The 25,158-nt window shown below is 43.4% G+C and overlaps 1 protein-coding gene across 1 annotated transcript in view; it reads right to left on the bottom strand.

Moving 5' to 3' along the window:
• The window catches only part of LOC137434827 (neuropilin and tolloid-like protein 1), a 123,309-nt gene that overhangs the window by 10,086 nt on the left and 88,065 nt on the right, over positions 1 to 25,158 (bottom strand). The window contains exons 7-8 of the mRNA XM_068127959.2: positions 24,242 to 24,369; positions 21,814 to 22,045 (exon numbers count right to left, since the gene is read on the bottom strand). Coding sequence (XP_067984060.2) covers positions 21,814 to 22,045; positions 24,242 to 24,369 — 360 coding nt within the window. The remainder of the gene's footprint in view (positions 1 to 21,813; positions 22,046 to 24,241; positions 24,370 to 25,158) is intronic.

Here is a 25,158-nt window from a genome sequence, read left to right as displayed (position 1 = left end):
TGTTCTGGCTGAAGTTTCCCAAGGTAGTGTTCTGGGCCCTGTGCTTTTTGTGGTCTTCATCCATGATCTCTCCGACTCTCTGGAAAATCCTCTCTATCTCTTAGCTGATGACTCCACTCTCTGCTGCTGCATTCCTCATCCCTCAGATCGGCTGCCTGCAGCCTCCTTACTCTCTGCAGACCTGGACAAAATCACAGACTGGTCAAACAAGTGGAACATGTCTTTCAATCCTGACAAATCTCACACTCTTACTTTGTCTCTCCAAAAAGATCGACTGGAAAACCCTCCCATCTACTTTCTCAACAATCCTCTCCAAGAAGTTCTGTCGCTCAAGCTTTTGGGTCTCACAATCTGCGATGTTCTTTCTTGGGAAAACCACATTGCCAAGCTGGCCTCCAAAGCCAGTCACCGACTGGGCATCCTCCGTCGTGTGAAGTCCTTCCTTGGCACACCTGAGCTCCTCACCACATACAAGGCCTTCATCCATAGCTGAATGGAATACTGTTCCCCCCTCTGGGCCGGTGTTCCTGCCTCACACCTAGCTCGGCTTCATGCTGTTGAAGCCAAAGCTTTCAGAATCATTGGAATCTCCTGCGATGAAGCTAACTCCGGGGGCCTTTCACTCACTCACCCCAGGCAGGTTGGTGGTCTTCCTGTGTTCTTCCGACTCCTCTCCGGCCTTGCTCCCCCAGCTCTCTCTGTGCTCTGTCCCCTAAATATTCCTACAGGTCGCACAAGATCTGCCAGCAACCCTCTTATGATTAAACTGCCAAAATCTAGGCTCTCTGCTCACCTTCACTCTTTCATTCCCCTTTTCTCCCGCCTCTGGAACAAACTCCCCCACTCCCTTCAATCCCACTCCTCCCTCCAGGTCTTTAAAACAGCTGTTCACCACCATGTCTTATCTTCCCCCATCCAAAACCTTGATCTTTTCTACCCCCGCTAATTCACCCCAGATGCACTTTTTTGGAAATTCCAACTTCTTTCCTGGAAGTCCTTGCAGTGTCCATATGTTTTATACCTCTCCCACCTCCCCCCCCCAAGCCCTCCCCCTCCCACATTTCTCCCGATGTCCCTGCTCTCAAATATTGTGTTTGTGTCCTTCCCCCTCTCTCCCCATCTTGACTACCGCTCCCCTTATTATATGTTTTATGTGTCGGTTTGTGTCGCTTTGACTTTTTGTGTGATTAATGTTAGCTCTTTCACGAGCCTCGATCTTGTATACAAAAACAAAAAAACAAAACAAAACAGTGCCCTTATTACCATAACCATCAGTACCCTGGCAATTACATCCTCGTTAACCGATTCAACACTTGTTCATGGTGTTATCACAATATCTGAATGATAATCAGCATCATTTATAAATCAATGTTGTTGTCAAATTGCTGTCAGCAACACCATTGATGTCTGAATTGTAATTCTAACCAATCCCTAATTATCAAGTACCAGTTTTGAACCCTTATTTATATTTACAGATTTGTAATGTTATGTCCTTCTCATTCATGTGATATATTTGCAGGAATTACTTGTCAAAATATATTTTGTGGGAAGAATTACCTTGTTGCACTTATGTGGTAAATTCATCACCATGCGCACACGGGGCGACAAACGGGATTAAGCAATATTGGTTCACTTCTGTCTGTGTGTCTGTCCATGTGTCTGTTTATCTGACTACAAACGTCGGATTATGATGTAGGAACATTTTATTTCAAGTTAATGTTTTATTGTAAACACGAATCGGAACATGAATTAAAAAACGAACCTGTAGTTCAGCAGAACTTTGGCTCTGAATGCACCCTGAGCATACACAAAGAGGAGTGCGATTTTATTTTTACTGTCTGTCTGCCTGCCTGGCAGTCAAACAAGATTGAAAATCATTCCAAACAGGCGACTCACTGTTTTTAAGGACGTCATAAAGGACACAAACAACATGCACAAATAATTGATATAATGTGTTAAATAAGGTGGTGTAGAAAACGCTGCACCAATTATTTTATTTATATATCTATATATATATATATATATATATATATATATATATATATATATATATATATATATATGTATATATATATGTATATATATATATATATATATATATATATATATATATATATATATATATATATATATATATATACATATATATTTTGTATCCAAAGCCAGGCTCATGTAAGAGCTAATACAAAAAAAACGCATAAAAATATAAACAGAAACACATTAAACATATAGAGTCACGTGAAAAACTAAGTACACCCCATGTAAAGTTTGGACTTTTTCAACATATTTCAACATACAGCTATTTGATCTTCCTTTTAACAATATTGATAGATAAAGGTGATATAATATAACAAATTGCTCTTCTTCTGCTCCAATCGGTTCTTCTGATCATGTGCTTGTTAAAGTGGACATCTCTCTGGCCATTCTCAGAGAGCCTCCTCAGCGCCGACGAGTCTGGTATTTCACTCAGGCCGACTGGCACGGATTGCAAGCAGGCATCAATCATCTGAACTGGTCTCCCATCTCTACTGCCTCTGACATCAATTCTTCCTGGGAATTCTTCCAAAGAAAACTGCTCTCTCTCATGCACAGATTTATCCCATCTCGTCTTCAGTTGTGTTACCCTTCCTCCCATCCATGGTACACTGAATCTTGTGGTGAGGCAGTTGCCCTGAAACAACTTTCCTTTGCCTCTTGGAAGGCAAATCCAACTGAAGGCAATCTCAGTTCCTTCCACCAAGCTCGAAACAAGTGTGTGTCTACCCTCAGGAGTGCCAGGAAGCACTATCTCTCCACACACAAGAATGAACTCTCAAACCTGTCTCCTTCCTCCAAATCCTGGTGGCATCTGGTCAAATCCGTTTCTGGTGTTTGTTCCCTCTCCATTCCCTCCCTTACCTCAAATGGCTACACATTTGACACCGCACGTGACAAAGCCGAATGCCTCAACTCTGTGTTTGCCTCAAAATCTTGTGTCCCAAACCCATCTCTCTCTGTTCCCACCTTTCCCAGTCGAACCGAATTGCTCCTGGACTCTGTGTCCTTCTCTCCTGACAAGGTGGAGAAGTTTTTGTCAAACCTTAGCTCTGATTCTGCAACTGGACCAGACGGCATCAGCCCACGGGTCCTAAAATCCTGCTCTGCTGCTCTATCTCTCCCTCTCTCTGTTCTTTTCACCCTCTCTTTTGCTCAAGGTCATCTGCCAGCATCTTGGAAATCAGCAAACATTACCGCTTTACACAAAAAAGGTGCAAAAACAGATCCTTGCAACTACAGACCAATCAGCCTGCTTCCAATTATCAGCAAAGTCATGGAATCCATCATCGCTTCTGACGTCAAATCCTTCCTCTTCTCCAATGGCTTGATCTCTGATCATCAATTTGGATTCAGACCAGGTCATTCTACTCTGGACATGTTGCTTCTGCTGTCTCAACAATGGATGGAGGTCCTCAATGCCAAACAGGAAATCAGAGCTGTCTCACTTGACATATCAGGTGCCTTCGATATGGTCTGGCACCCAGCTCTGCTCACCAAACACTCCTCCTATGGTATCCATGAAAATCTCCACTCATGGCTTGCGGACTTCCTCTCTGGTCGTAGGCAACATGTGGCCCTGAATGGATTTCTCTCATCTCACCTTCCTGTTCTGGCTGGAGTTCCCCAAGGTAGTGTTCTGGGCCCTGTGCTATTTCTGGTCTTCATCAATGACCTCTCCGACTCTCTGGAAAATCCTCTCTATCTCTTTGCTGATGACTCCACTATCTGCCGCTCCATTCCTCATGCTTCAGATCGGCAGTCTGCAGCCTCCTCACTCTCTGCAGACCTGGACAAAATCACAGACTGGTCAAACAAGTGGAACATGTCTTTCAATCCTGACAAATCTCACACTCTTACAATGTCTCTCCGAAAGGACCGACTGGAAAACCCTCGCATCTACTTTCTCAACAATCCTCTCCAGGAATTTCTGTCGCTCAAGCTTTTGGGTCTCACTATCTGCCATGATCTTTCTTGGGAAAACCACATTTCCAAGCTGGCCTCCAAAGCCAGTCGCCGACTGGGCATCCTCCGTCATGCGAAGTCATTCCTTGGCACACCTGAGCTCCTCACCACATACAAGGCTTTCATCCGCAGCTCAATGGAATACTGTTCCCCCCTCTGGGCCGGTGCTCCTGCCTCACACCTAGCTCGGTTTCACGCTGTTGAGGCCAAAGCTTTCAGAATCATTGGAATCTCCTGCGATGGAGATAACTCCGAGGGCCTTTCACTCACTCACCGCAGGCAGGTTGGTGGTCTTTCTGTCTTCTATCGACTCCTCTCCGGCCTTGCTCCTCCAGCTCCCTCTGTGCTCTGTCCCGCCAATATTCCTTCAGGTCACACAAGATCTGCCTGCAACCCTCTTATGGTTAAACTCCAAAAATCTAGGCTCTCTGCTCACCTTCACTCTTTCATTCCCCTTTTCTCCCGCCTCTGGAACTAACTCCCCCACTCCCTTCAATCCCACTCCTCCCTCCAGGTCTTTAAAACTGCTGTTCACCACCATCTCTTATCTTCCCCCATCCAAAACCTTGATCTTTTCTACCCCCGCTAATTCACCCCAGAGTCCTTGCAGTGTTCATAAGTTTTATACCTCTGCCACCTCCCCCCAAGTCCTCCCGATGTCCCTGCTCTCAAATGTTGTGGTTGTGTCCTTCCCCCTCTCTCTCCATCTTGTCTGCCGCTCCCCTTGTTTTTTGTGTTTTGTGTGTCGGTTTGACTTTTTGTGTGATTAATGTTAGCTCTTTCACGACCCTCGATCTTGTATCCAAAAATATATATATATATATATATATATATATATCATGAAACATTTACATTTTGTAGTCCATTGTATAATTTAAATAAACATAAATGCAAATTTCGCATGTGGAAAAAGTAAGTACACCCCTACATTTATCACTACTTCAAATACCTAAAATTAGAATCAGGTGCACCAGCTCAGGTGCAAATGATGAGAACATCATTAAAGAGGATCTTGGAGTAACCTGTCTTATTTAAACCTAAGACATTTAGTTTGGTGTGCTCTTTGTTTTTGAAGTGTGCGGCATCACCCTGCCTCGATCAAAAGAGCTCTCTGAGGCCTTGAGAAAGAAGGTTATATATGCCTACGATTCTGGGAAGGGATTTAAAAAGATCTCCAAACAATTTGAAATCAATTATTCGACTGCCAGGAAGATGATCTACAAGTGGGAAGATTCCAAACAACTGCCAACTTGTTCAGGCCAGGCCGCCCCAGCAAGTTCAGCCCGAGAGCAGACCGCAAGATGCTGAAAGAAGTCTCGAAGAACCCCAGAATGTCATCACGGGACCTACAGGTAGCTCTTGCCACTGTTGATGTCAAAGTGCACGAGTCTACCATTAGAAAGAGTCTGCATAAATTTGATCTCCATGGGAGGTGTGCCAGGGGGAAACCTTTGCTATCCAGAAAGAACATCAGGGCAAGACTAAAGTTTGCCAATGAACACCTTGGCAAAGACCAGCACTTCTGGAACAATGTGCTCTGGACAGATGAGTCAAAGGTAGAGCTATTTGGTCACAGTACCAGAAGACATGTTTGGCGAAATTCAAAGACAGCATTTGACCACAAGAACCTGATACCAACTGTAAAGCATGGTGGTGGAAATATTATGGTTTGGGGCAGCTTTGCTGCATCAGGGCCTGGGCAGCTCACCATCATATAATCCACTATGAATTCTTCATTGTACCATAGGGTGCTTGAGGATAATGTGAGGCCATCTGTCGGAAAGTTGAAGCTCAACCGAAGGTGGACCTTGCAACATGACAATGACCCTAAACATACCAGTAAATCCACCAAGGAATGGCTCAAAAGAAAGAAATGGAGGGTTCTGGAATGGCCAAGTCAAAGCCCGGATCTAAATCCCATCGAGATGTTGTGGGGGGATTTGAAACGAGCTGTGCATGCAAGAAACCTCTTAAACATCGCACAGCTGAAATAATTCTGCTTGGAGGAGTGGGCAAAAATTTCTCCCAGTCGATGTCAGAGACTGGTAGACAGTTATAGGAAATACCTACTTGAGGTTGTTTCTGCCAAAGGGGGCAATACCACCTATTAGAGCCAAGGGCGAAATTTGCATTTATGTTTATTTAAATTACACAATGGACTACAAAATGTAAATGTTTCATGATATTTGTTATATTATATCACCTTTATCTTTCAATATTGTTGAAATGAAGATCAAATAGCTGTATGTTGAAATATGTTGAAAAAGTCAAAACTTTACATGGGATGTACTTACTTTTTCACGTGACTGTAATAAAGGGAACAGGAGACAAGAGGAGGAGGAGAGAGGGAAGCACACAAGTACATTAGCAGAGAACAGGGGCATCGGGAGATCTGTGGAAGGGAGGGGGCTGCGATGGAGCACTCAGGGGTACATTGTCTAAAACAAATAGATACTACAAGGACTTTCAGGAAAGAAGTCGGAATTTGAAAGAGGTGGATTTGGGGTGGATTAATGGGGGTAGAAAGGATCAATGTTTTGTATGGGGGAAGATAAGAAATGGTGGTGAACAGATGTTTTGAAGACCTGGAGGGAGGATTGGGAATGAAGAGAGTGAGGGAGTTTGTTCCAGAGGCGGGAGAAAAGAGGAATGAAAGAGTGAAGGTGAGCAGAAAGCCTAGATTTTGGCAGTTTAACCATAAGAGGGTTGCAGGCAGATTTTGTGCGTACTGCAGGAATATTAGGGGGAGAGAACACAGACAGAGCAGGGGGAGCAAGGCCAGAGAGGAGTCGGTATAAGACAGAAAGACCACCAACCTGCCTGCAGTGAGCAAGTGAAAGTCCCTCAGAATCAGCTTCATCGCAGGTGATAACCAATGATTCTGAAAGCCTTGGATTTAACGGCGTGAAGCCGAGCTCGTGTGAGGCAGGAGCACCATCCAAGAGGGAAGAGCAGTATTCCATTGAGCTGCAGATGAAAGCTTTGTATGTGGTGAGGAACTCAGGTGTGCCAAGGAAGGACTTCACACGACAGAGGATGCCCAGTCGGCGACTGGCTTTGGAGGCCAGCTTGGAAATGTGGTTTTCCTAAGAAATATCATGGCAGATAGTGAGACCGAAAAGCTTTAGTGACAGAACTTCTTTGACAGGATTGTTGAGAAAGTAGGTGGGAGGGTTGTCCAGATGGTCTTTTCCGAGAGACATAGTGAGAGTGTGCGATTTGTCAGGATTGAAGGACATGTTCCACATGTTTGACCAGTTTGTGATTTTATCCAGGTCTGCAGAGAGTGAAGAGGGTGCCGCCTGCCAATCTGAGGGATGAGAATGGAGCGGCAGAGAGTGGTCATCATTTCCATGGACACCATAAGAGGAGAGTTTGGTGGGCAAGGTGGGGTGCTAGACCGTATCGAAGGCACGAGATATAGCAAGGGAGACTGCTATGATTTATTGTTTGGCGTTGAGGGCCTCCAACCATGGTTGAGACAGCAGCGGCAGCATGTCCTGAGTAGAATGATCTGGTCTGAATCGAAAATGATGATCAGAAATCAAGCCATTGGAGAAGAGGAAGGATTTGATGTCAGAAGCGATGATGGATGGATTCCATGACCTTGCTGATTTATTGGGAGGAGTCTGATTAGTCTGTAGTTGCAAGGATCTGTTTTTGCACCTTTTTGTGTAAAGTGGTAAAATTGTCTGATTTCCAAGCAGATGGAAGATGACCTTGAGCAAAAGAGAGGGTGAAGAGAACAGAGAGATGGTGTGATAGAGCGGCAGAGCAGGATTTTACGACCCGTGGGCTGATGTCGTCTGATCCATTTGCAAACTCAGATTTGAGGTTTGACAGAAACTACTCCACCTTGTCAGTAGAGAAGGACAAAGAGTCCAGGAGCAGCTGGATTCGACTGGTTAAGGTGGGTACAGAGAGAGATGGGCCAGAGAGATGTCCTCGTTAACAAGGAAATGATCAGATGAACCGATTGGAGCAGAAGAAGAACAGCAAACATTTGCAAGGAAGTTAGTCATAACCAGGTCGAGAAGAGAAGATGCACTGTTCACTGAGATCTGGGTCGGGAAATTGAAAGATTGTGTCAGTCCCAGTGAGTCACAGAAGTCCTTTGCTGAGATGCCAGGATGATAGTTGAAGTCGCCACATGTGAGGAAAAGAGAGTTGGGATGAGTCGATAGAAGTTGGTCCATGTTGTCAGACAACAAGATGTAAGTGGAGTCATCACTGTTTGGTGGATGGTACAAAACACGTATGAACAAAAGGTGGGAGCGGAGGGGAAGCCATAACTAGAGGTACTCCTGGGGGTGTGGTGGATTGAGAGGGCTGTGTAGGGAGAGTGAGGAAGAGAGTTTTTGATAAATATAGCATCTCCACCACCAGGACGAGACTTGGGTCTATCATACAGGAGGAGGGAGTAACCAGGGAGAGATACTAAGAAATCAGAGTTGTCTTGATGAAGAAAGTTTCTGTTAAGCAGATCAAGTCTGGTTTGTCAGGAGCAACCTGCATGGAGAGATTGGTCAAATTTGAGCGAAGGCCCCGGATGTTTGAGGTCCATACTGTTAAAGAGGGAGGGGGAGCATCGGGTGCAGGAGAGGGGAGGGGTGGTGTCAGGTTAGATGAGGGAGTCGATGGAGAGGTGGTGAGAGCTGTTGACAGTGTTGTTGGAGATTGCAGAAGAGCTAGAAGAATGGGAAGGATGAGGAGGACAAAAGGCTAGATGGTGATGGGATGAGGCACAGTGAAGAGTAATTTAAGTGGGGGAGGGGGGAGAACAAGTAGAAGATTGGAGGAGGTGGAGGAATGAGTTGGAAGAGAGAGGAAGTAGGGAGGAGGCAGCTTTGTGGATGAGTTAAGAGACAACTTTGAGTAGGAGGGGTGACAGGGGAGATTTGAAAGGATTTGAAAGCTAAACTTCCAAAAAACTTTCTACGACTCTTAAAATCTTTATTTTATTTCAATGGAATTACATACTTAAACACTGTAGCACACAAAACCCTTCTGTTTAGCTTTACTTCGACAACATATTGTGGCATTTTCGGTCATAACGACCAATCAAATTTTCTGTTCGCAAACCCTGCCCATGTCCTGTTTCTCAAGACTGTACAGGGTAAGTTGTTCTATTACCTCTCTAGTTTTACATTGTGTGGTGTGCCATACAAACATCCAAACGACATTATGTGAGCATTTTTTCAGAGGACCAAATCTGGAGCTAATTGGCTTTACCATCTGCCAGGACCTTACTGAACTGAGCAGATCTCCACGTTATCCATCCTGAAGGCCCGAGTACATTACATACTGTCGAAAGGGAATGGATGTATCAAGTACTAGTCTTCTGTATAAAGTAGCTATTTTGAAAGGTCTAAAACAAGTGCATCCATCCTCAGGCAGATGAGCTAGAAAAGATGATCTGGATAACCTTAGAGCTGAATGCTCCAACCTGTCACCCTTCCTCGAGTCCGAATGGTGCCTTGTTAAATCTATCTCTGGGGTATGTACTCCCTACATGCACTCCATCAACAGGAATGCCTTCACAATAGACTCTGCTTGAGAGAAGGCTGAATAACATCACAATCTCCAATAGAATATCAGTTTGCCTCCAATAGCTCGTGTACCCAACAATTCAATATTAATCGCCATCTTCATCCTTAAATGTACTGCCTCCTGAACAATGTGGCTTTCACTCAACAAGGAACAAAAAGTACTGCCAATGCAGTGTCTTGGGCTCAGTCATGTTATTCCACATATAAATGTATTAAATCTCAGATTCTTAGGAAATTGCTCTTTTCCTCTTTGCATCTCACTGCACATAATGCCTTACATTAACGCAGCCAACAAACACCCATCAGAGCTCCTTCCCTTGCTGGTGACCTTGAAACGATCAGATGCTGCTCTGATCATTGGGTCATTTCAGTCACTCCAGACAAGTCACATTTTCATTCAGGCAAGTCTCGCATCAATCTAGGCAACTCTCACATCAATCTAGGCAAGTCTCACATCAATCTAGGCAAGTTTCACATTAATCTAGGCAGGTCTCACATCAATCTAGGCAAGTCTCACATCAATCTAGGCAAGTCTCACATTAATCTAGGCAAGTCTCACATCAATCTTGGCAAGTCTCGCATCAATCTAGGCAAGTCTCACATTAATCTAGGCAAGTCTCACATCAATCTTGGCAAGTCTCACATCAATCTAGGCAAGTCTCACATTAATCTAGGCAAGTCTCACATTCATATAGGAAAGTCTCGCATCAATCTAGGGAAGTCTTACATCAATCTAGGCAAGTCTCACATCAATCTAGGCAAGTCTCACATCAATCTAGGCAAGTCTCACATCAATCTAGGAAAGTCTCACATCAATCTACGCAAGTCTCACATCAATCGAGGCAAGTCTTACATTAATCTAGGCAAGTCTCACATCAATCTTGGCAAGTCTCACATTAATCTAGGCAAGTCTCACATTAATCTTGGCAAGTCTCACATCAATCTAGGCAAGTCTCACATTCATCTAGGCAAGTCTCACATTAATCTAGGCAAGTCTCACATCAGTCGAGGCAAGTCTCACATCAATCTAGGCAAGTCTCACATCAATATAGGCAAGTCTCACATCAATCTAGGCAAGTCTCACATCAATCTAGGCAAGTCTCATATCAATCTACACAAGTCTTGCATCAATCTAGGCAAGTCTCACACTAATCTAGGCAAGTCTCACATCAATCTTGGCAAGTCTCACATCAATCTAGGCAAGTCTCACATTAATCTAGACAAGTCTCACATCAATCTTGGCAAGTCTCACATCATTCCAGGCAAGTCTCACATTCGTCTAGGCAAGTCTCACATTAATCTAGGCAAGTCTCTCATCAATCTAGGCAAGTCTCACATCAATCTAGGCAAGTCTCATATCAATCTAAGCAAGTCTTGCATCAATCTAGGCAAGTCTCGCATCAATGTAGACAAGTCTCGCATCAATCTAAGCAGGTCTCGCATCAATCTAGGCAAGTCTCACATCAATCTTGGCAAGTCTCACATTAATCTAGGCAAGTCTCACATCAATCTTGGCAAGTCTCACATAATTCCAGGCAAGTCTCACATTAATCTAGGCAAGTCTCACATTAATCTAGGCAAGTCCCACAATCAATCTAGGCAAGTCTCATATCAATCTAAGCAAGTCTCGCATCAATCTAGGCAAGTCTCGCATCAATCTAGGCAAGTCACATCAATCTAGGCAAGTATCGCATCAATCTAGGCAAGTCTCGCATCAATCTTGGCAAGTCTCACATCAATCTTGGCAAGTCTCACATCATTCTAGGCAAGTCTCACATTAATCTCGGTAAGTATCACATTAATCTAGGCAAGTCTCACATCAATCTAGGCAAGTCTGGTATCAATCTAAGCAAGTCTCGCATCAATCTAGGCAAGTCTCGCATCAATGTAGGCAAGTCTCGCATCAATCTAAGCAAGTCTCTAATCAATATAGGCAAGTCTCCCATCAATCTAGGCAAGTCTCGCATCAATCTAGGTAAGTCTCACATCAATCTAAGCAAGTCTCGCATCAATCTAGGCAAGTCACATTAATCTAGGGAAGTCTCACATCAATCTTGGCAAGTCTCACATCAATCTTGGCAAGTCTCACATCAATCTCGGCAAGTCTCACATTAATCAAGGAAAGTCTCACATTAATCTAGGCAAGTCTCACATTAATCTAGGCAAGTCTCACATTAATCTAGGCAAGTCTCACATCAATCTAGGCAAGTCTCACATCAATCTACGCAAGTCTCACATCAAACTACGCAAGTCTCACATCAATCTACGCAAGTCTCACATCAATCTCGGCAAGTCACATCAATCTACGCAAGTCTCACATCAATCTAGGCAAGTCTCGCATCAGTATAGGCACGTTTCGCATAAATCTAGGCAAGTCTTACATTTCAGTCAATCTTGGCAAGTCTCACATCAATCTCGGCAAGTCTTACATTTCAGTCAATCTTGGCAAATCTCACATCAATCTTGGCAAGTCTCACATCAATGTAGGCAAGTCTCGTATCAATCTAAGCAAGTCTCACATAAATCTAAGCAAGTCTCACATTAATCTAGGCAAGTCTCACATTAGTCGAGGCAAGTCTCACATCAATCTAGGCAAGTCTCACATCAATCTATGCAAGTCTCACATCAATCTGCGCAAGTCTCACATCAATCTACGCAAGTCTCACATCAATCTAGGCAAGTCTCACATCAATCTTGGCAAGTCTCACATCAATCTAGGCAAGTCTCACATTAATCTAGGCAAGTCTCACATCAATCTTGGCAAGTCTCACATCAATCTAGGCAAGTCTCACATTCATCTAGGCAAGTCTCACATTAATCTAGGCAAGTCTCACATCAGTCTAGGCAAGTTTCACATCAATCTAGGCAAGTCTCACATCAATATAGGCAAGTCTCACATCAATCTAGGCAAGTCTCACATCAATCTAGGCAAGTCTCATATCAATCTACACAAGTCTTGCATCAATCTAGGCAAGTCTCACACTAATCTAGGCAAGTCTCACATCAATCTTGGCAAGTCTCACATCAATCTAGGCAAGTCTCACATTAATCTAGACAAGTCTCACATCAATCTTGGCAAGTCTCACATCATTCCAGGCAAGTCTCACATTCGTCTAGGCAAGTCTCACATTAATCTAGGCAAGTCTCTCATCAATCTCGGCAAGTCTCACATCAATCTAGGCAAGTCTCATATCAATCTAAGCAAGTCTTGCATCAATCTAGGCAAGTCTCGCATCAATGTAGACAAGTCTCGCATCAATCTAAGCAGGTCTCGCATCAATCTAGGCAAGTCTCACATCAATCTTGGCAAGTCTCACATTAATCTAGGCAAGTCTCACATCAATCTTGGCAAGTCTCACATCATTCCAGGCAAGTCTCACATTAATCTAGGCAAGTCTCACATTAATCTAGGCAAGTCCCACAATCAATCTAGGCAAGTCTCATATCAATCTAAGCAAGTCTCGCATCAATCTAGGCAAGTCTCGCATCAATCTAGGCAAGTCACATCAATCTAGGCAAGTATCGCATCAATCTAGGCAAGTCTCGCATCAATCTTGGCAAGTCTCACATCAATCTTGGCAAGTCTCACATCATTCTAGGCAAGTCTCACATTAATCTCGGTAAGTATCACATTAATCTAGGCAAGTCTCACATCAATCTAGGCAAGTCTCGTATCAATCTAAGCAAGTCTCGCATCAATCTAGGCAAGTCTCGCATCAATGTAGGCAAGTCTCGCATCAATCTAAGCAAGTCTCTAATCAATATAGGCACGTCTCCCATCAATCTTGGCAAGTCTCACATCATTCCAGGCAAGTCTCACATTAATCTAGGCAAGTCTCACATTAATCTAGGCAAGTCCCACAATCAATCTAGGCAAGTCTCTTATCAATCTAAGCAAGTCTCGCATCAATCTAGGCAAGTCTCGCATCAATCTAGGCAAGTCACATCAATCTAGGCAAGTATCGCATCAATCTATGCAAGTCTCGCATCAATCTTGGCAAGTCTCACATCAATCTTGGCAAGTCTCACATCAATCTTGGCAAGTCTCACATCATTCTAGGCAAGTCTCACATCAATCTAGGCAAGTCTCGTATCAATCTAAGCAAGTCTCGCATCAATCTAGGCAAGTCTCGCATCAATGTAGGCAAGTCTCGCATCAATCTAAGCAAGTCTCTAATCAATATAGGCACGTCTCCCATCAATCTAGGCAAGTCTCGCATCAATCTAGGTAAGTCTCACATCAATCTAAGCAAGTCTCGCATCAATCTAGGCAAGTCACATTAATCTAGGGAAGTCTCACATCAATCTTGGCAAGTCTCACATCAATCTTGGCAAGTCTCACATCAATCTCGGCAAGTCTCACATTAATCTAGGCAAGTCTCACATCAATCTAGGCAAGTCTCACATCAATCTAGGCAAGTCTCACATCAATCTAGGAAAGTCTCACATCAATCTACGCAAGTCTCACATCAATCTTGGCAAGTCTTACATTAATCTAGGCAAGTCTCACATCAATCTTGGCAAGTCTCACATCAATCTAGGCAAGTCTCACATTAATCTAGGCAAGTCTCACATCAATCTTGGCAAGTCTCACATCAATCTAGGCAAGTCTCACATTCATCGAGGCAAGTCTCACATTAATCTAGGCAAGTCTCACATCAGTCTAGGCAAGTCTCACATCAATCTAGGCAAGTCTCACATCAATATAGGCAAGTCTCACATCAATCTAGGCAAGTCTCACATCAATCTAGGCAAGTCTCATATCAATCTACACAAGTCTTGCATCAATCTAGGCAAGTCTCACACTAATCTAGGCAAGTCTCACATCAATCTTGGCAAGTCTCACATCAATCTAGGCAAGTCTCACATTAATCTAGACAAGTCTCACATCAAACTTGGCAAGTCTCACATCATTCCAGGCAAGTCTCACATTCGTCTAGGCAAGTCTCACATTAATCTAGGCAAGTCTCTCATCAATCTAGGCAAGTCTCACATCAATCTAGGCAAGTCTCATATCAATCTAAGCAAGTCTTGCATCAATCTAGGCAAGTCTCGCATCAATGTAGACAAGTCTCGCATCAATCTAAGCAGGTCTCGCATCAATCTAGGCAAGTCTCACATCAATCTTGGCAAGTCTCACATTAATCTAGGCAAGTCTCACATCAATCTTGGCAAGTCTCACATCATTCCAGGCAAGTCTCACATTAATCTAGGCAAGTCTCACATTAATCTAGGCAAGTCCCACAATCAATCTAGGCAAGTCTCATATCAATCTAAGCAAGTCTCGCATCAATCTAGGCAAGTCTCGCATCAATCTAGGCAAGTCACATCAATCTAGGCAAGTATCGCATCAATCTAGGCAAGTCTCGCATCAATCTTGGCAAGTCTCACATCAATCTTGGCAAGTCTCACATCATTCTAGGCAAGTCTCACATTAATCTCGGTAAGTATCACATTAATCTAGGCAAGTCTCACATCAATCTAGGCAAGTCTCGTATCAATCTAAGCAAGTCTCGCATCAATCTAGGCAAGTCTCGCATCAATGTAGGCAAGTCTCGCATCAATCTAAGCAAGTCTCTAATCAATATAGGCACGTCTCCCATCAATCTAGGCAAGTCTCGCATCAATCTAGGTAAGTCTCACATCAATCTAAGCAAGTCTCGCATCAATCTAGGCAAGTCACATTAATCTAGGGAAGTCTCACATCAATCTTGGCAAGTCTCACATCAATCTTGGCAAGTCTCACATCAATCTCGGCAAGTCTCACATTAATCTAGGCAAGTCTCACATCAATCTAGGCAAGTCTCACATCAATCTAGGCAAGTCTCACATCAATCTAGGAAAGTCTCACATCAATCTACGCAAGTCTCACATCAATCTAGGCAAGTCTTACATTAATCTAGGCAAGTCTCACATCAATCTTGGCAAGTCTCACATCAATCTAGGCAAGTCTCACATTAATCTAGGCAAGTCTCACATCAATCTAGGCAAGTCTCACATCAATCTAGGCAAGTCTCACATCAATCTAGGAAAGTCTCACATCAATCTACGCAAGTCTCACATCAATCTAGGCAAGTCTTACATTAATCTAGGCAAGTCTCACATCAATCTTGGCAAGTCTCACATCAATCTAGGCAAGTCTCACATTAATCTAGGCAAGTCTCACATCAATCTTGGCAAGTCTCACATCAATCTAGGCAAGTCTCACATTCATCTAGGCAAGTCTCACATTAATCTAGGCAAGTCTCACATCAGTCTAGGCAAGTCTCACATCAATCTAGGCAAGTCTCACATCAATATAGGCAAGTCTCACATCAATCTAGGCAAGTCTCACATCAATCTAGGCAAGTCTCATATCAATCTACACAAGTCTTGCATCAATCTAGGCAAGTCTCACACTAATCTAGGCAAGTCTCACATCAATCTTGGCAAGTCTCACATCAATCTAGGCAAGTCTCACATTAATCTAGACAAGTCTCACATCAAACTTGGCAAGTCTCACATCATTCCAGGCAAGTCTCACATTCGTCTAGGCAAGTCTCACATTAATCTAGGCAAGTCTCTCATCAATCTAGGCAAGTCTCACATCAATCTAGGCAAGTCTCATATCAATCTAAGCAAGTCTTGCATCAATCTAGGCAAGTCTCGCATCAATGTAGACAAGTCTCGCATCAATCTCGCATCTCGGCAAGTCCCCCAAATATTCCTACAGGTCGCACAAGATCTGCCAGCAACCCTCTGATGGTTAAACTGCCGAAATCTCGGCTCTCCGCTCACCTTCACTCTTTCATTCCTCTTTTCTCCCGCCTCTGGAACAAACTCCCTCACTCCCTTCAATCCCACTCCTCCCTCCAGGTCTTTAAAACAGCTGTTCACCACCATCTCTTATCTTCCCCCATCCAAAACCTTGATCTTTTCTACCCCCGCTAATTCACCCCAGATCCACCTTGTTTGAAATTCCAACTTCTTTCCAGGAAGTCCTGGCAGTGTCCATATGTTTTATACCTCTCCCACTGCCCCCTTCCCACGCCCCCCCCCAAAGCCCTCGCCCTCTCTCAGATCTCTCGATGTCTCCATGTCTCTCGGTCCCTGCTCTCAAATGTTGTGTTTGTGTCCTTCCCCCTCTCTCCCCATCTTGTCTACCGCTCCCTATGTTATATGTTTTATGTGTCGGTTTGTCTTTCTGTGTGATTAATGTTCGCTTTCACGAGCCTCGATATTGTATACAAAAAAAAAAAAAAAAAAAAAAAAAAAAAATCTAAGCAGGTCTCGCATCAATCTAGGCAAGTCTCACATCAATCTTGGCAAGTCTCACATTAATCTAGGCAAGTCTCACATCAATCTTGGCAAGTCTCACATCATTCCAGGCAAGTCTCACATTAATCTAGGCAAGTCTCACATTAATCTAGGCAAGTCCCACAATCAATCTAGGCAAGTCTCATATCAATCTAAGCAAGTCTCGCATCAATCTAGGCAAGTCTCACATCAATCTAGGCAAGTCACATCAATCTAGGCAAGTATCGCATCAATCTAGGCAAGTCTCGCATCAATCTTGGCAAGTCTCACATCAATCTTGGCAAGTCTCACATCATTCTAGGCAAGTCTCACATTAATCTCGGTAAGTATCACATTAATCTAGGCAAGTCTCACATCAATCTAGGCAAGTCTCGTATCAATCTAAGCAAGTCTCGCATCAATCTAGGCAAGTCTCGCATCAATGTAGGCAAGTCTCGCATCAATCTAAGCAAGTCTCTAATCAATATAGGCAAGTCTCCCATCAATCTAGGCAAGTCTCGCATCAATCTAGGTAAGTCTCACATCAATCTAAGCAAGTCTCGCATCAATCTAGGCAAGTCACATTAATCTAGGGAAGTCTCACATCAATCTTGGCAAGTCTCACATCAATCTTGGCAAGTCTCACATCAATCTCGGCAAGTCTCACATTAATCAAGGAAAGTCTCACATTAATCTAGGCAAGTCTCACATTAATCTAGGCAAGTCTCACATTAATCTAGGCAAGTCTCACATCAATCTAGGCAAGTCTCACATCAATCTACGCAAGTCTCACATCAAACTACGCAAGTCTCACATCAATCTACGCAAGTCTCACATCAATCTCGGCAAGTCACATCAATCTACGCAAGTCTCACATCAATCTAGGCAAGTCTCGCATCAGTATAGGCACGTTTCGCATAAATCTAGGCAAGTCTTACATTTCAGTCAATCTTGGCAAGTCTCACATCAATCTCGGCAAGTCTTACATTTCAGTCAATCTTGGCAAATCTCACATCAATCTTGGCATGTCTCACATCAATGTAGGCAAGTCTCGTATCAATCTAAGCAAGTCTCACATAAATCTAAGCAAGTCTCACATTAATCTAGGCAAGTCTCACATTAGTCTAGGCAAGTCTCACATCAATCTAGGCAAGTCTCACATCAATCTATGCAAGTCTCACATCAATCTGCGCAAGTCTCACATCAATCTACGCAAGTCTCACATCAATCTAGGCAAGTCTCACATCAATCTACGCGTCTCACATCAATCTAGGCAAGCCTCGCATCAGTATAGGCAAGTTTCGCATAAATCTAGGCAAGTCTTACATTTCAGTCAATCTTGGCAAGTCTCACATCAATCTCGGCAAGTCTTACATTTCAGTCAATCTTGGCAAGTCTCACATCAATCTCGGCAAGTCTTACATTTCAGTCAATCTTGGCAAATCTCACATCAATCTCGGCAAGTCTCACATCAATGTAGGAAAGTCTCGTATCAATCTCGGCAAGCCTCACATTTTAATTTCATGCGAGTTTCACATCAATCTAGGCAAGTCTTACATTAGTCTAGGCAAGTCTCACATCAATCTACGCAAGCCTCACATCAATCTACGCAAGTCTCACATCAATCTAGGCAAGTCTCACATTAGTCTAGGCAAATCTCACATCAATCTAGGCAAGTCTCACATTAGTCTAAGCAAGTCTCACATCAATCAACGCAAGCCTCACATCAATCTAGGCAAGTCTCACATCAATCTAGGCAAGTCTCACATCAATCTACGCAAGTCTCACATCAATCTTGGCAAGCCTCGCATCAGTATAGGCAAGATTCGCATAAATTTAGGCAAATCTCACATTAGTCTAGGCAAATCTCACATCAATCTCGGCAAATCTCACATTAGTCTAGGCAAATCTCACATCAATCTAGGCAAGTCTCACATTAGTCTAGGCAAATCTCACATCAATCTACGCAAGTAGATTGTCTTCTACCGACTCCTCTCCGGCCTTGCTCCCCCAGCTCTCTCTGTGCTCTGTCCCCCAAATATTCCTACAGGTCGCACAAGATCTGCCAGCAACCCTCTGATGGTTAAACTGCCGAAATCTCGGCTCTCTGCTCACCTTCACTCTTTCATTCCTCTTTTCTCCCGCCTGTGGAACAAACTCCCACACTCCCTTCAATCCCTCTCCTCCCTCCAGGTCTTTAAAACAGCTGTTAACCACCATCTCTTATCTTCCCCCATCCATAACCTTGATCTTTTCTACCCCCACTAATTCACCCCAGATCCACCTTGTTTGAAATTCCAACTTATTTCCTGGAAATCCTGGCAGTGTCCATATGTTTATACCTCTCCCACCCCCCCCCCCCCGTTCACATGCCTCCCCCCCTTCACATGCCCCCCCCCCTTCACATGCCTCCCCCCCAAAGCCCTCTCCCTCCTACATATCTCTCGATGTCTCCATGTCTCTCGGTCCCTGCTCTCAAATGTTGTGTTTGTGTCCTTCCCCCTCTCTCCCCATCTTGTCTACCGCTCCCGATGTTATTTGTTTTATGTGTCTGTTTGTCTTTCTGTGTGATTAATGTTCGCTCTTTCACGAGCCTCGATCTTGTATACAAAAAAAAAAAAAAAAAAAAAAAGTCTCACATCAATCTCGGCAAGTCTCACATGAATCTACGCAAGTCTCACATCAATCTTGGCAAGCCTCGCATCAGTATAGGCAAGATTCGCATAAATCTAGGCAAGTCTTACATTTCAGTCAATCTTGGCAAGTTTCACATCAATCTCGGCAAGTCTTACATTTCAGGCAATTTTGGAAAATCTCACATCAATCTAGGCAAGTCTCACATCAATGTAGGCAAGTCTCGTATCAATCTAAGCAAGTCTCGCATCAATCTAGGCAAATCTCACATCAATCTCGGCAAGTCTCACATTTTAATTTTATGCGAGTTTCACATCTTTCCTGTTTGTGTGTTGTTTTTTATGTTGAAGGCTCCAGTCACGGACGACATAGTCCTCATCGAAACCAGGCCTTAAATGAAAGAACTGCATTGATAGAAAAGTGAAGAAAGAGAGAATAGTCTTGAGAGTTTTTGAGGAAGTAAAAACTATACGTTTTTTGAAAAGGAGAAGGTCATGAATGTTTGTCTGTGTGCAGTATATCTCAAATAGTTATGGACAAATTTGTACAAAACTTGGTGGACAGGTTGGGTGTCTGCCAAGAACAAATTCATTCGATTTTGGTGAAGATCCTGATCTGGACACGAGAATTTTTAAAATTTTACATCCACCATCGAAGGGGGATGGAGGTTGTTTTCACTCCTGTTTTCTGTCTGTCTGTGAGTAGGATATCTCAAAAGTTATGGACGATTTTGGACGAAATTTGGTGGACAGGTTGGGTGTCTGCCAAGGACAAATTCATTCGATTTTGGTGAAGATCCTGATCTGGACACGATAATTTTTAAAATTTTACATCCACCATCGAAGGGGGATGGGGGTTGTTTTCACTCCTGTTTTCTGTCTGTCTGTGAGTAGGATATCTCAAATAGTTCTGGACAAATTTGTACAAAACTTGGTGGACAGGTTGGGTGTCTGCCAAGGACAAATTCATTCGATTTTGGTGAAGATCCTGATCTGGACACGAGAATTTTAAAAATTTTACATCCACCATCGAAGGGGGATGGGGGTTGTTTTCACTCCTGTTTTCTGTCTGTCTGTGAGCAGGATATCTCAAAAGTTATGGACGATTTTGGACGAAATTTGGTGGTCAAGTTGGGTGTCTGCCATGGACAAATTCATTCGATTTTGGTGAAGATCCTGATCTGGACACGAGAGTTTTCAAAATTTTACATCCACCATCGAAGGGGGATGGGGGTTGTTTTCACTCCTGTTTTCTGTCTGTCTGTGAGCAGGATATCTCAAAAGTTATGGACGATTTTGGACGAAATTTGGTGGTCAAGTTGGGTGTCTGCCAAGGACAAATTCATTCGATTTTGGTGAAGATCCTGATCTGGACACGTGAATTTTTTAAATTTTACATCCACCATCGAAGGGGGATGGAGGTTGTTTTCACTCCTGTTTTCTGTCTGTCTGTGAGCAGGATATCTCAAAAGTTATGGACGATTTTGGACGAAATTTGGTGGTCAAGTTGGGTATGTAACAAGAACAAATTGATTCGATTTTTGTTAAGATCCAGATCCGGACAATATAATTATTTTATTTTTCAAGTGATTCTTCACCATTGAGAGATCGGGCCCAAAACGAAAAATCACGAAGTCGTTGTGGACGGAAATGACAAACCTTGGTGGATGAGTTGGTTCGATGAAAACAACAAGACGACTCGACGAGATCGTTGTGGACCGCAATGACAAAATTTGGTGGATGAGTTGGTTCGATGAAAACAACAAGACGACTCGAATTTGGTTCAGGTCCGGATCCAGATCTGGCCTATCAGTGCAATACAAAAGGTAAAGTGTTCAACCTGGTGGAGGTATGCGCTCTACCGAGTGTGGTTCCAGTTAATTCAGTGTTTCCATGTTGTCTAGTATTTAATATTTATTCTCTAGGCACTTTTCACATGATCCCTTTTGTTTGCCACAAACCGCAGGCTCTTCCTCTGGCTAAAGCCCCTGTCACACCTTGACGAGTTAGCCAGCGTATGCCGACGTATCAAAATTGAGTGCTGGTGTGAGTCATACGCTGGCATACGTCGACAAATTTTGTGCATGCACGAAATTTGTCGACGAGCTCGGCGTACTACGACGTATGCCAGCGTGCTTCAGCGTGCTCTTAACGTAGCCAAATTTTTCATACTTCGGCATACGCTGGCTAAAACGTCAATTATTTTGAAGTTATCGGATGTGAAAAAGCATGAGATAAAGCAAATCAGATTGAGTGTTGCATAAAAGCAAGGTGGGATTGATATTAAAAGCTGAGATAGAAGAAGGAACAGAAGACGAGATGTGAAGAAGAAAGCTTGAGGCATATGGTGAGCATACGGTCGAGGAATGCGGTGAAGAGCATGGTGAAACGTGTGGCTCTCCAGTCGCCTTGGTCTGCCCATAAGCGCACCACAGCGTGCGGAGATCTCAGCATCACGTCGCTCGCCACCGTGCTGCAGAACTTCACCTTCAGGTTCCTGATTTCTTGACTCCCCTCATACACTGCAACAAAGTTCCTTTTGCACTCGTTCGAATCGTGCATGTGGTAATCCAAAAACCTGAGGTAGAGCTGAGGACAATCACGTGACATCCATAAGTGTTATTCGTGGTCTTACACCTCTGTATAAAAAACATACAAAACCATCTCACCATGTCAGCAATATTATAGAAAATATGATCAAATGTTATCTCAATTAGTAGGGTGGCAAAAGCTCCATCTATGCGACTAATTGTTAATTTTCAATTCAATTGTAGAAGGTAGATTGGTGACAAAAATATTAAATTGAATCCACTTTAAATTAAGGCCGTAACACAATAAAATCTGAAGAAAAATCAGGGGGTGTGAATACTTTCTGAAGACACTGTATAAGACAACGTGGTTATTTACCTCGGATAATTCCAATTGCGCTGGGCCATGGACCGACACCCGAGGCATAAGGCCTGAGACCTCCAGCCTATGCTTCTTCACAAAATGGTGGCACATGATTCTTATTGTGGGCCGACTCTGGCGAGATGTCTAACCAATTACATCAATGCAGTTGCAACGTCACTTCTGTGAACGTGAAGTCACTTCCTCCATGACAAAGATAAATACACAAGGCTTTTGTATATATATATATATACCAGGTCGAGTCAATGGAATCTGACGGTTTTCAGAAAGCAGCTGCAACTAAAGGCACGCTGTGGTGGGGGAAACCTTGTATGCCACGTGATCTGGAAGTTACGCAGTTTTTCCTGTCAGTGCAGCGAGAGACAGTATGGAGAACTGGTCGGTGCCACAACGCATGTTCAAGGTAAGGGCATTTTTTAAAATGCAAATCGGTAGTGCAGGTGCAGAGAAGATTTAGATGTGAGTTTAGTGTTGCACGGCACTGTAGAATTCCCTCCCGTAACATTATTTTGAAGTGGATGGAAAAATTCAATAACACCGGCAGTGTTCGTGATCACTTTGTTGGCAGTGCACAAACGGTCTGCACACCGAAGAACATTGGCAGGGTTAGGGAAGCGGTGTTGCGGAGTCCAACTCGCTCTGCCAGGTGTCAATCAGCCGTGTTGAACATATCGGCCACGAGTGTTCACCGTATTCTGCACGTTTACTTCCAATTTCATCCCTATAAAATTCAAACTGCAGAGTCTGAAAGAAATCGATAAAGTCGCTCGATTGGTATTTTGTAAGCAATTCATGGACATTTCGAATGAAAATCCAGATGTTTGACACAAATTAATTATGTCGAACGAGGCGTATTTCCACCTCTCCGGGTTCATCAACAAACACAACTGCCGTTATTGGAGTGACAAACCTGCGCAGGTGTTTCAAAGACCATTGCACAGTGTGAAAGTCACAGTTTGGTGTGGCGTTTCTGCCTTTGGGATTAGCAGACCGTACTTTTTTGAAGAAGGTAATCGCACTGTGACCGTAAACTCGGAGGGGTATCAACAAATGCTGGCAATATTAGAGTTTCCTGGTGACGAGGACATCGGTGGTGATATCTGCTTCCAGCAGGACGGCACACACATCTTGGGCATCCATGGAAGTCTTGCGATCCATGTTTCCCAGGCACGTCGTCTCCCGATTTGGAGATATCGACTCCCAGGTCCCCTGATCTAACGGCTCCCGACTACTTCCTATGGGGATACCTGAAGTCCAAAGTTTATGTCACCAAACCTCGCACCATCATGACATTGAAACAACGCATCACTGAAGAAATTCGAGCAATTGAGACAGGTTTATCGCGACGGGTTATGGACGATTTCAGGTCTAGATAACATGCATGTATCCGTTTTGGTGGAGGCCACTTAAAAGATGTTATAAAAAAAAGTACAGATTAATAAATTGTATTGTATTGCTGTTTTTCAACTGAAAACGTTTTGCTTTTTAGTCAACCCAGTTCTCTAGAATAACGCTTAAAAACTGTCACATTCCAAATTGACTCAACCTATAATATATATATATATATATATGTATGTAGTTTTTTTTGTTTGGTTCCGGGGCCACGAGAATTTATACTAGATTTCTGCATCTATTGCTAAAAGTTTAAATATCCGTCCATTTGTGTGTGTATATGTGTGTTATATCGACTGCCAATGTTAGAATGTGCTAACAGGAAATGTTACAGCCCTGGCACCTCTCAATGAAGTATATTTCTCACATTGCTATATTTCCACGAATCTGATTTGCATTCAGATTTATTTCACCAAATATTCACAATATCAATTTGTGGGAATATCTGAATAGATTAAGTGTTACAGGAGAGTTTGGTCTTACCAGGGAACTGGGTGGTGCGTGGATGGTCCAGTAGCAGTCTATGGGTTCACTGTCGCTGGCTTTCCCTTCCTTTGCAACTTGTGCCGAGTCGAGAATTCCCTCGGAGCCAATTAACAAAAACTTGCACTCTGGGTAAAACAGAAGAAGAAGAGGGTAATAAAAGATGGGTTTATTGGTGAGATGTTCATACGTATCCACAGGGGCGCCGCCAGGGATTTTGGGCCCCATGAAAAGATATCACAATGGGCCCCTATGAAGCATGTGCGCACATTTTTGCCTAATGTTCTCATAATTTTTACGGCCCCTGTCAGTGCAAGGCCCTTGGAATCATCCTAACTTCCCCCCCCCCCCTTACGGCGCCCCCACGTATCCACCACCCAAAGAATCAAGCAATCGGTTTCGGTTACAAAGACAGAAGTGTATTTGTTGAATAACTAGTAAAAAGCCTGTCAAATATGATAATATGACTGGTTGGAACAGTTTTTCGACGGTGCAGCCTCGCTCGTGAGCGTCCCAACGTGTGAAGCCTCGGCCAGGTGTGCTTATATCTTCGTTATTTATTAGACATCCTACGGATGTACCGTAAATGAAAACTCGTTTTACTCTGTGCTTTCCGCATCACGTGCAGGTAATTTCACCTCCATGTACCTAGTATTTATTGGCTTTTTAAAAAACGCTTCTGTACACCGCCCTTGAGGCTCGGTTTGCAAGCCACCGTCTACATTCCAATGTAAGAGACATAATTACTCTTTTATGGGGAAAAAATTCAAGTTTGTTTTGTCCTCAAAAATCGCCCGTCGTCAACACACATTTGTGTTAAACGATTGGCCTTTAAAACCTTCACTTATGAAGGGGGAGAGACAACTGTACAAACACACAAACTGACATTGTGGTTTATATGGTAGATTGTGTGTTAA

Source organism: Myxine glutinosa, chromosome 9 (genome assembly GCF_964187855.1).
Source record: "Myxine glutinosa chromosome 9, kmMyxGlut1.1, whole genome shotgun sequence".
NCBI classification, from domain to species: domain Eukaryota; kingdom Metazoa; phylum Chordata; class Myxini; order Myxiniformes; family Myxinidae; genus Myxine; species Myxine glutinosa.
Note: the sequence above shows the minus strand (reverse complement) of the source record. Positions and strands in the feature narration are given on the sequence as shown.